Source organism: Asparagus officinalis, chromosome 10, assembly GCF_001876935.1.
Source record: "Asparagus officinalis chromosome 10, Aspof.V1, whole genome shotgun sequence".
Classification (NCBI taxonomy): Eukaryota; Viridiplantae; Streptophyta; class Magnoliopsida; order Asparagales; family Asparagaceae; genus Asparagus; species Asparagus officinalis.
The window spans coordinates 57,650,696-57,663,438 of NC_033803.1; the positions used below are offsets into that span (position 1 = coordinate 57,650,696).

The following is a 12,743-nucleotide window of genomic DNA, read 5'->3' on the forward strand; positions in this document are numbered from 1 at the left end:
CTAACAGGATTAGACCAATCTTGGGGAGCATAGTGAATGATGCTCAAAGTGCTTTTGTCAAAGGTAGACAAATTTCCAGTAAAATCTCCTTGGCACATGAGCTTGCTAAAAGCTACAGTAGGAAGGGGATTTCACCAAGAGTTATGTTGAGTATTGATATTAGAAAGGCCTTTGATACGGTTTACTGGAAATTTTTTGAAGAAAATGCTTGAAGGTCTGGGTTTCCCTAGAGTGATGGTCAAATGGATTTTGGCTTGCATCTCTTCCCCTAGATTTTCTATTTCCCTAAATGGATCTCTTCATGGCTATTTTGAGGGTAAGAAGGGCTTAAGGCAGGGAGAACCCCTTTCTCCATATTTGTTCATCTTGGGGATGGAATACTTATCAAGGAAATTGGAGCTTTTAAAGGAAGATAAATTGTTCAGATATCATCCTATGTGTGGTAAGCTCAAAATATCCCACCTAATATTTGCGGATGATCTGCTTCTTTTCGCCAAGGGAGACTTATATTCAGTCCAAAAACTTTATCATTGTGTGAAGGATTTTAGTGCTACTACTGGTCTGGAAGCTAACCTGAGCAAATGCTCAATTTACTTTGGAGGTGTGAATGAAAATACCAAAACAGCAATTACAAATATGCTGGGGTTTTCTGAAGGGACTCTTCCATTCAAGTATTTGGGTGTACCTCTCATCTGTAAGAGGTTAACATTCATAGATTGTAACCCATTATTGGATAAAATCTCTGGTCAGTTTCAGAAGTGGCTTAGACATAGTAATCTATCATATGCAGGAAGGCTTCAAGTGATCAAAAGTGAGATATTAGGTGTTCAAAATTACTGGACAACCAATTTTGTTCTTCCTGTCAAAGTCACTCAATAGATAGATGAGCTGTGCAGGAAATTCTTATGGGGGAAGTCTGATACTACTTTCAGAATCCCATTGGTCTCATGGGATAAAGTTTATTATCGGAAAAAACAGGGTGGGTTGGGAGTTTTCTCTGCTTCTATTTGGAATCTATCTTCAGCATTAAGGAGCCTATGGTATATACATGTTAACAAGGAAAGTTTATGGGTGAAATGGATCCATGGGAATTATTTAAAACATTGGGATATATGGCACGTAAAGTCTAAAAAAGAGAATTCTTGGATGTGGAAGCAGCTGATCAAGTGTAGGGACAGAGCTGTGGCTGCTACTGGAGGGATTGACAACTTGAAGAAGACTCTCAGTGCTTGCTATAAAGATTCTAAATTGCAGTTATCTGCAGTTTACTCTGTTTTCTCCCCTGGTTCACACATTGTTCCTTGGTACAACACAGTATGGGGAAAGCTGAATTATCCGAAGCACACATTTGTTCTGTGGCTTGCTGTGCAGAACAGATTACTCACACAGGATAGGTTGATGAGAAGAGGAACCATTAATTCAAATATATGCCTACTATGTGCAGGAACTGCCTCTGAAACAAGAAATCATTTGTTCTTTGATTGTCCATTTTCAAGAGAGGTGTGGTTAGCCATCATGGACTGGCTTAGAATGACTTGGCAATCTTGTGAATGGGAATTGCTCATGAATTGGTTTTACACCAGACGAAGGGGGAATGGATTCAAAACAAATGTTAGGAGGTTGGCTCTTGCGGCTACTGTGTACAGATTGTGGATAGAAAGGAATAACAGATTTTTTCAAAAAGGAGTTACAGGTGCTGCTCATTTGGTTAAGAATATCAAATTTGATATCTTAACTATTTGCCTAAATAGTTCTATCTTAGATGAATATAGGGATTGGATAATATCCTTGTAAGTAGATAGCTTTCTGTTAGAAGCTCTGTTTTCTCAATTGGAGACTGTGATGTACATAAATTCCATATATTTGGTAAATGAATAAAGCATTTTTTCATTGACAAAAAAAAAAAAACTTTACAAGAATATTCTAATTCCTAATTAAGTTCTCTAAATCAACCAAACTAAACATGACTATGTAACGATAGTAAGAAATTATATATAGAGATTGTGTGCAAACTTAATTTCCCAAAATTTAGTATTAGCTGAAAATTAAAAACTAAAACCTAATCAAAATCAAGAAATAACTAAAAGTAATTATCTCACTAACACAATTAACCAACAAATTAATCACTGTACACTAATTCTGTGGTAGATCTTAAAATATTATGTTGAAGGGTAAAGCAATAGAGAAAGAAGTTTGATATGATTTAGGGTAAATTGGCAATAGAAAATATTGGAATTTGGAATTTAATTTTAAAATCACTATTTGTTTAAAGGATATAACCTGAGATGTCCATAACTGAAAAATAAAAAATTTATCTCACCGGAATCGCAGAAGCCGCTGATAGCCGACGGAGTTTCAGAGGAGGCAAGAAGTTAAAGGTTTGCATTGGAGGAGGTGAAGAGATCGTAATTTTAGGAAGAGAATAGGGTGATCAGGACTGAAAGGGGTATGTTTAAATGATTCGGATGGTGGAGATGCATCCACGCATCCTAATTAGAAATGCAATTTAAACTAAAATAACCCGTGTTAACTGGTTATATATTGTAATGCACATTGAACACAATACAATGTGTTTTTTCTGAGTTAAATAGCTTCAGCGTTAAATGTGTGTGTTACATAATAAGAGGGCAACGATGAGTTACAAAACGGGTTTTTTAAATTTATTTTAGAAAAAGGTCAATTGCATATAGAAGCCTTGTATTATCAACATTTTGAAATTACTACCCCCATAGTTTCATTGCTGATAGACCCTCTAAGTTAAATTTTTTAATGCTTCTACCCTTGGTGAAATTTAAGCAGATAATGGTGAAATTAGTGAGTCTACCTAAGGGTCAAAGAGTAATAAAAAAACCCCAAGGGTTTTATTTGCAACATGAAACTGCATGACAGTATGCTCAAAATAATGATAGAGGAGTAGTGAAATCCACCTGCTCCGATACAAGTAACGAGATGAACATCATTACTAGTTTATCTTTCAGTAGCTTGTTTAGTTAAATAAACTGCTACATACCCATTTTCTTAATTCCAAAACATCAAAGGTAATTATGCTGATTCAATAATACTCAAAATACATCTTTACGCAAAAATTGATGATCCCACAAAGATGAAAACCTCATCCACAACAAGGAAGCTAGTACTCAAGAGCCATCAAGTTTAGTAACTTTTTTCCTTTCACTTTCACTCGTACTGGAGAATTATACTGCAGCTCCATTATGTGATTCTTTTTATCATCATTATGCAATTCTTTTTGTCATTCTCTTGATAGGAATTTCACAATAATACGATAAGTTAATTCGAATGCTAAAATAACCTCTGAAGTAGCCGTATAACAATATTCTACCTGCCTACTAAATCTAACTTGCGACCTCAGAGCTTCACAAATTGCACGCCTCAAAAAACTCTAGCAAAAAGCTCCTCTCTTCTCCATCTTCTCTAAGTAAACATTTATTCCCACCGGTTTTGACTTCAGCTTCTCAGTCTGTAATCCCTTCTGCATCTATGATATCACAAAAGTCTTAAGAATTGAGCTCTCAAAGGGTCAAAAGACATATTAATCAAGAGAAAGCAAAACTTTTCCCTTCTACAACTAGCTACACCTCCGTACAGGCTTCTTTCTGTCGGCATCATAAACATTAACATCACACGAGACCGATATTTTAAGGCAAACTTTTAGCCTTCCTCCTTGCTCGCAAAATGCTCGCAAAATTCTGAAGCTACGTGACTTTGTGCATGGGTTGGTCCACATTGATGCTCTTGATGCCCGTGTCTTAAGCGTGCAGACATACCCCCTAAGCACTGCTTAAAGATTCAAGCTCATTCTGGCGCCATGTTTTTGTTTTCATTTCCATTGTATATATACTAATGGTCACTACTCCTTAAAGTTAGGCACTTGATGCTCTACGATTCCAAAATCACAAAAAGCGAGATCAATGTTAGCCAGAACAATGTCTATCTATCTCCCTATCCCTTATCTATGATGTGAAGCTCAGAATCTTTGGTAGGGTTGAGTGCTAACCAGGCATATAGAGTGACGAGGACACCCCTTCGACCATTACTCCCACGTCGATCCAACAATTTATTCCCATCAACAGCCACAATTCAGGAGTCAGAATAAACTGGGCAGGGTACCATTTGGGGAAGGCTGAGCTGATTTAAAAGTTCAAAAAATTTATCCGTTATTCATCCACCTAAACTTAAATTATAAATAATAAGAATATACGAGAAGGGATTTTGCTTATACACCTCCCAAATCTATCCTATTTGGACATTTACCACCAAAATCTACATATCTGCTAATTTGCCGAGCATTCTCCAACATCGGAATTTTCTACTCCTTATAACACCAATAAATATCCAAAAGGTTGGGAGAAGGGGTCTAAATGATAAAATACCCCTCTGTTACAAAAAAGAGAGAGGAAGCGGACGCAGTGACCGCCCTTCCCCACATCACCCTCTCTCCTCTTTCTACACACACTCTCTCCCTAATGTGGGATAATGTAGCATAAATTAGCAAATAGTCAAAATTTGAGGGTAAATCTGCAAATATAATAGTTACGGAGAGTATATAAGCAAAACCCCCTTTTTGGGAAATAATCAACAACAACTTGACTTTGTGAAGGCTCGAAAGGGGGAGGCTCATATGCATGACATTGTTCTCCTGTGTAAAGGTGAAAGTAGAAAGTAGATTCCAAGCCTCTGAAGAAGTTGGCGGCAAAAGTCTCTGGCATGTTGCTAAAATAAAGTGGATGCCTTGCCAATTTATCTCTCATATAAATATCAGCAGCCATTCCTCATTTTCTCTCACCTCTTCCCACCAGAACTTAATTCGAAGTTCTTAGTTCTTTTGCAAATTGAAAGTATGTCTCGGGATAGAACACCGAGGGATCCTCTAGTGCTAGGACAAATCATTGGGGATGTTGTGGATCCATTCGTCAAGTCTGCAAGTATGAGAGTTGTGTTTGGTGATAAGGAAGTAACTAACGGGACAAGGCTTCGGCAGATAGATGTGGCAAGTCCACCACGTGTCACAATCGAAGGACGCGATGCAAGCACACTCTACACTGTTGTAAGTTGCAACCTTGCTTCATTTTTCTTTGTTTATCTTATGCATGAACTTTTCAACATGAGCTAGCATCACTGTTTGACCACCAAAAGACAATGCCCTATAAAGGCAATAAGAAATTAGGATGGCCCTTCTAACTGTGGCACTTTAAAGTAAATATACCAGCATTAGTTCATGGACACGGACGATTGATTTTCGAGTGACTGAGTGTTACTTGCAATCTTGGGTTCTAATGCTCAACCTAGAGCAACTCCACTAATCTCCACATGATCAGCTTATGGTGCCATCTAATGCCAACTAAGAATCCGCCATGTAAGAGAAAGAACACAAAGTTGCCTACTATAGTTCAAAACTGAAATATTTTTGGTCATGAAACTTTTAATATCCTTATCAGCATGGTATATGGTATATGCTACATAAGTGCACAAATATTGTGCAGGATATACATGTTCAGATGGGTGAATTATATATGAACAGCTTAAAAATTTGCAATTTAAGATATTAATAACATGCCTTGAAGAGGAACTTCTTTTGTTGTTTATTGATCAGGCATGTGTTTAATTTGTGGTGTCATGTGTGTGCGTGCAAATGTGTATGTGCATGGAGTGCTTGGATGCAAGTATAACATATGGTTTACAGATTGTAGAACAGAAGAAATAACAAGCAATAGAGATTAGATACAAAATTATAAGTATCACATTTCTGATGTCAACCTAAGTTAAAATTTATATGGACACATCATAAGAAAAATAAAAGTAGCACACTGGGAAGCAGGCTTCACAAATAAACGTAGGAGTCAAAGTCAACATGTAGGAAGCAGGTTTCACATAGCTGAAATGGGTATGCAATGAAGAAGCATTATTTCAGATGGAGAACATTACCAATCCATTAAAAGAAATGAAGAAATCATCAGATTCACACCATCTAGAAGCATAAGGTTCCAAGGAAATTTTCAGATTGACTATTGACCCAATATACCCTTTATGTCGATGACTACATTCTTTGGCAAAGGAAACTATTGGCAAAAGAAGTCTCACTACAAATCCTAGAAGTTAAGTTGGAGGGTTGGAAATATTACCTCATTCGTGCAGACATTTTAGCTCTGCATACACCCTGACATTTGTATAGGGAATCACACACCCCTGAGGCACCATAGAAAGGTAGCACATATCCCCCAAAAAGAATAAATCAAGATAATCAAGAAGAAATGCCACTATTAAGTAGGAGAACTTATTAATAGAACTATAGAGGGCATCCGTATAATTAATTACTTTTAATCAAACAAAGTTTCGGCATTACATTTCAAGCTTCAGTTCCTCACATGTGCATATAGATTAGTAATAAAAAGAGAGACTAAGCGCGTTTAACCTAATGGCTAAGTTATTCTATGAAAAGAGAATTCCAAAGAAATAGCAATAACATTAGGAAAATGGAACAGAAATAAGAAATCTTTAAGCTTTCAGAGTTAACTTAGGCCCCACAGCTTATAATTTGGTAATCTGTATGAGAGTGAATAGAAAATATTGGAAAAGTCTTCGCTACAACTAGAAGTAAGTAATACAGAAATATATAGTAAATACTTATTCCTTCTCAGGCTTGAACTAGTTTTTATTAATTAAGTTCAGTCTTCAAATAAGTAAAGGAGAAAGATGGTTCAGTTTAAACCAAAATTGACCCACGGCGAAAAGGAAAGATCAGTCATGGTGGTTAACATAACAAAGAAAATGAAAATATATATCAAACCTTTACTCTCTGGCCGTAAAATAGAATCATAAATCCTGAATCAGACTGTCTCAAAGCCAATAAAACGTTTCATACATTTTCTATGTTCTGTTTGCATAATAAGCATTTTGAATAGGCACAGATTTGCAAAGCTTTAGATAGAGGCCACAGTTATTAACCACTTGCTTATAATTTTTGCTCGTCTCACTCCCCCATAAGACCAAGACATGCACGCACACACACACACACACACAAAGAGTGAGGGTGGCAGATCCACATGATACCCCACTCAATGCTCGACAAATCTTAGAAAAAAAATTTATTTTTATTATTTTCTTTACATAAACATCTTTCTGGGATTACCATTTTGATTTCATTCTAGGAAAAAGAAATAAGTAGTGAATAAAGGTAAAAATTAAAAGAAACCAGACTAAAGATACATTCAGGCTTCTCAATCTACAACTTGCTCATGACTCAATGTTACAGTGGATTGTATTTTCCTGTATCTCCAATAGATGAATAACAACTCCTATTAGATATTCTCTTATGCATTTTTTTAAAACAAACTTTCAATGACAAATAGTATTTCTCTAAACAAGGTGATGGTAAATCCTGACGCGCCAACCCCAACAAATCCTACGCACAGAGAGTATTTACACTGGTGAGCTCACTCTATTCTTAACTGCTAACAACATGCAGTTTCATGCATATAACTTTCTTTTGAGACTATAATAAAGAAGATAATGGAACTCAAGGAATCAACTATTTTCAGATGTATATATGGCTACAAAAGATTTCATACTCAGAGAGTTGATATCATATATGTGTGAAACATTCCTGTATCATAGAAAGAAAGCAAATTATGTGTTCCTTTCAGTAGTCCCCTATCAAGCATATGCGTGTTACTGCAAATTTGTATTATCTACTGGAGAATATCTTGATCAATGGAATCATAAAATTAAAGGATGCATCCATCAACATTTGCCCTGCTAGATTTATCTTGTAGATAATAGGATTTTCGGGATGCTATATGAAACCTAGGTAAAATTTTATGTGCTAACAATACTGACCAATCTCTGATTGATTTTAAGGTTGGTGACAGATATACCAGAAACAGTGGATGCAAGTCATGGTGGGTAATTTTCAAAACTTCAACTTTATCATATATTTCTTTATATTTAGGACAATGGAGTGTGAATATATGATTCCCTTATTATGGTTCATGTGGATTTACTAATTAATCTAAGAACAAAGATGTGGATTCAGCTTCATACCAAACTGTCTAAATAGTATCCAAAATGTATTTTAGTAAGTAGTAACTTGGGTCATACGAAAAATATAAGGCTGACTGCAAGAATCACTTGTTTGTGTTGTTTGGTGACATCCCCTGTCGGACACTAATTTTTTATGAATGTTTACGTGGTATTTTTTTGACAAGAGGCATAAAATTATCCAAGTAATAGTTTTCCGTAATGGTTTTCATTCTTTAGTTATAAAAAGTTTTCCTCGATGAAATATCCATTATCTTCAACTCGTTAGGTCTGAACATGAAAGGTCGGCATATTGGATTCGTTATTACAGAATAATGTGCTTCTAATACCAAACTTCCATTAACCAATACTGGCCGTCAACCTGATGGCTAACTCACTATCCTCCAAAATTTATAAAACACCACAGATATTTAAAATTAGCAGTTTATGGAATTTGAACCATTGGCCAACCAACTGATTAATTCACAGACTAGCAATGTTAATAATGTATGTCATGTCTGAAAACTGAATCTAAGATACGGCTTAATATTTAAAGGGCATAGTGCCACATTTTTCTAATGTCAAACAACATAGAGCCAAATCTATCTAGTGGAGACACTGGCTTAATGCTTATTGATATGAGTGGTATCTTGAAATGTTTTGCTGCAACACATATTATATGAAAACTCGATGAGCACCATAAGTTATGAAAGCATTAATTGATGCAACATATGAAAGTTGACATGAAATTTGAAGATACGTTCACAAGACTAATAGATGTCACAGTAAGATAATGTAAGCAAGCACATTTTTAGGAGAAAACAATACTTTAAGCAACTATACTGGAATAAAATGGAAGATCACAACTCTGCATGCAAAGAACTAAATTTGCAAGCATCAGCCACCTATGCCAGACCTAAACCCGGGTGACAAGGTTGAAGGTTGAAGGTTGACATATGGTTGATGCTTGATAATGAAAGTAATTTAAAACAGTGGAAAAAAAGAACCCTTAAGTCTTTGCAGTCATATAAAGCATATGCAAGATGCATATGCAAGGAAGGGGTTATAGCCCCATCACTTATGTGTGATTCCCCAACTATTTTTGATGCAGGTCCTAGCCAAAGGATAAAGCAGCTCGACGGGGGTTGTCTTCCTTCCACCGCCAGAGACATGCATCCTTACTATTTAGAATGAACCCATCTGAATATGAGGTGAATGGATGATCATGTAGTACCTATGCCATGTGATACTATTACACAATACTATTTTGTAGACCAAACTAGAAAGTTGGAACACATGATTTCACATCAAAGGACCAAAAAACTGTAAGTTTTTTGTCTGATTTCAACTGCACTGTTCAGGCTGTATGTAAATTGCCAAAAGCACTGTATCCACTTCACATGATTTTAGATCATGAACCTGTATTCTCACAAACCGGGTCATATTGTAAAAGGTCCTAATGCAGGTTTCTTGTATACCATTTCTCTGTAGAAGATAAAAAACGCCATAGGGGCAATGCTCAGTGGCACGAACAACAGCATGAGGTGCAACCTGATTGCATTTTGGGCGCGACCTTTAGTTTATTCTTCTATTCTTCTTTCTTTTAACCATATATCTACTGATTCTTCTGTTTCATACTTGATAATTATTGCCCGTTAAAGGTTAGGCTGAGTAGAACCACCTTTTCAATGTCAAAAGAGAAATGACAATTATAAAGAATACAAAATTAACCAACTTTATTTATTCAAAAGTTTGAACCATTTTGAATTTTTTATGGAAATAAACCAACTTATAGCTTGATCAGCTCAAACATAATAACCAAAGTTTCTTTCACACTACACATTATGACCGATGCACTTAGAGAGCTGCCCTAGTATAAAGCTAAAGAGAAGCTTCATAAGCTCGACCTATAACAACATGAGTACAAGCAGCACAAATTTCAAATGGAGCACCCCAATATCTAAAGATAAGCTTGAATTTTTCTGAGTCATATCGTCCAATTTTCATCAAGCTGCGCCAGTTTAGTCATTTGTACAAACTTTTTGCACTGCCTAGGCATTATTTATACTTGATAGCAAGAATACCACAAGTTGCATAAGCAGAGAATAACAAGAAACAGAAAATAATTGGTCAGATAGAAAGTTACATGATTCTCTTATGTGGTGAGGACTAAAGTTCCCGTGCCAATGCCACTTGTTATTGTTCCAACTATTTTTCCAGGAGTTCTTTGCATATCCTGCGGCATTCCAATAACTTCACTCTTAGGTTACCCAGAGTATCGCTCCTATGACTTCCACATGCAAGTTAGTGTGCCTTTAGTTCCTTAAAAAGAAAAAGGAAGCATTCCCATCACATGCAAGAGATAACACACATTTTCCAGTTAAACTTTTACTCTGATGAGCATGAACTGCTCATAAGCTTAAAGAAAGTAAAATAGACAAGCTTGATTAAGAAAAGCTTCATGACAGCCCAGTAAGGCAGGGAATGCAAGGGAATCCTAGTTTACAATTGAATAGATCTAGAGACGTTTATGTCTATTTGTGGGCTTACAACAGCGTTCTCGTGTTCTTGATGATGTGGGTAGTAAGGACACACTATCTCATAAAGATGACGTTACTGGCCATAAAAACTTGTCAATTTTTTTTCTGGTTCTTTTTTCTCCACGCCTAAAGCACGTTTATTACAGGAAGAAAGGCTGAGAATGTGATGATATTGAAGGTTCATATCCTATAAACTGATAATACATCTCAAAATTCCTACTAGAGTAATTCAAATAACTACAACCGGGTAAATTAATTAGCACATTTTAATGGTCTGCAGAGATACTTTATCATGTTGATGTAACAATTTTCTTCCAGTTTCTTCCCTCCCAGCCAGAAATCATACAACTCAAGTAATAACTAATGCAGCAAGCATCAGAGTCAAGACCTATGTCGGAGGAAGTACTTCTAGTGTATACATGTCCTATGGCAGAGCAAGTACTTCTAGTGTATAAAATAACTGCATGATCAATCTATGACTCAACTCCCATCAATTATCATAAGGTTTAGAAATAGAAAGTGACCTTGGTAACAATTTTTGAATCTACAAACAAAATGCTCGTGGACATAAAACTGACACTAAACTTTCATTAATATGACCAGGAAATGAGATAGTCCCTTATGAGAGCCCACAAACTCCAACAGGGATTCATCGTATTGTCTTTGTGTTATTCCGGCAGGAAGTTCAGCAAACTGTGTATGCACCTGGTTGGCGTCAAAACTTCAATACTAGAGACTTTGCAGCAATTCATGATCTTGGGCAACCTGCTGCTGCTCTATACTTCAACTGTCATAGGGCTGGTGGATGTGGAGGAAGAAGGTATGATAATAGGGACAAACTAAAATTGAAAATAATTTTATTTTCTCTTTCATCACACCAAAATACAAATCAGACTTGTTTAGAAAACATAAAATGCAAATTGTACTTGTTTTCCGTAGGATTTGCTAGACAAGGAGAGATCAAACAAAAGTAAGTGCGACTTGAATGCAACGTTTGGTAAATATCTGACATGGAAATATACCTATATTACATGATTTAGACATGTGACTAAAATCAAACCGGTGCAAAACTAACATTTTATGTATGGCAGATCATACACAGTCACCTCAATTTACAGGGTTTATAACTTTTGCAATAGTTCCCTTTCAATGTCCACAAATATGTGTTTGCAATTTTTTTTTTGGTGTAAAAGCACTACTTTTTGGGCTTAGCAACAACTAGCTTATATTGATTGATATAACTCTTTAAGGATAAACATTAAATTCAAATGTTCTGATCCATCTGAACATCAAATGGGTAGCTTATTCATAGCCCTACCAGTCTGTTGCCTCTTTTTTATTCCAAATAACCAGGCCATTGTGCCCAAGGAATTTATTGATAAGAAAGAAGATACAGAATATCAACTATTTAGAAGAAGGAGATGGAGAAGTACGGAAAGAGGAGCTAAGGGGAAAGATTAGAGACAGGGGATAAAAACCAATATAGCTATCTGAAATCAATGGGTCAGCAGCAGTAACAGAAGCAACAACAATGAAGATGAGAATAGTAACAGCAAATAAACAGCAAATAACACTAACAGTGATAATAATAACACAAACAACATATTCAGAGCATCCTACTCAAACAACTTTGCATACTAATTTTTTTTTCAATCAACCTTTATTTCACTTAGATACGGTCTAGTATCTGCAAAATGTACCAGTCAGAAAGTATCGATCTACTCTTGACATGCTTCATTTGCCAATTGCTGAATCTAATTATTTGGTCTGATCTGAACAAATAAACTGTACAGACCTAGCACAATGACAAATGAAAATATGTTAGCAAATAGGTATTGCTCTTCCAGTAGAGTGAAAAACTCAAAAGTGTTATTTCATTTGATCAAAGGTTCTCAGGACTTTGCTGATTGTACTCCGATTCATCGAGAAGAATCAATTGCCATGGAGTTAACTTCCCATGCATGGGTAGTTCAGTTCGTCAAAGGTTTAGGTTTTCGAGAAGATTTACCTACCAATGCCAAGGAATATTTCTACTAGATGCTAGGTGAATTAGATAATTTCTTACTTTCTTTCTCCTGCCAACTTGTATATTAGTGTAAAAGTTCACTTTGTTTTTATATTAAAGATTATCAATGGGAAGTATATCAGTTTTCAATCTAAAACATGACA

The 12,743-nt window shown here is 35.9% G+C and overlaps 2 protein-coding genes across 2 annotated transcripts; both read left to right on the forward strand.

The window, feature by feature from the left end:
- LOC109826767 lies at window positions 235–1,794 on the forward strand. The gene is made up of 2 exons (XM_020393789.1): window positions 235–867; window positions 979–1,794. The coding sequence occupies exons 1-2, from the start codon at window positions 235–237 to the stop codon at window positions 1,792–1,794; spliced, it is 1,449 nt and encodes a 482-aa protein (XP_020249378.1).
- Window positions 4,821–12,481, forward strand: LOC109825338 (protein FLOWERING LOCUS T-like). Its single transcript, XM_020392183.1, has 5 exons — window positions 4,821–5,065; window positions 7,384–7,445; window positions 7,876–7,916; window positions 11,178–11,394; window positions 12,463–12,481. Exons 1-5 carry the CDS (start codon window positions 4,859–4,861, stop codon window positions 12,479–12,481), a joined length of 546 nt encoding a protein of 181 aa, XP_020247772.1. The 5' UTR covers window positions 4,821–4,858.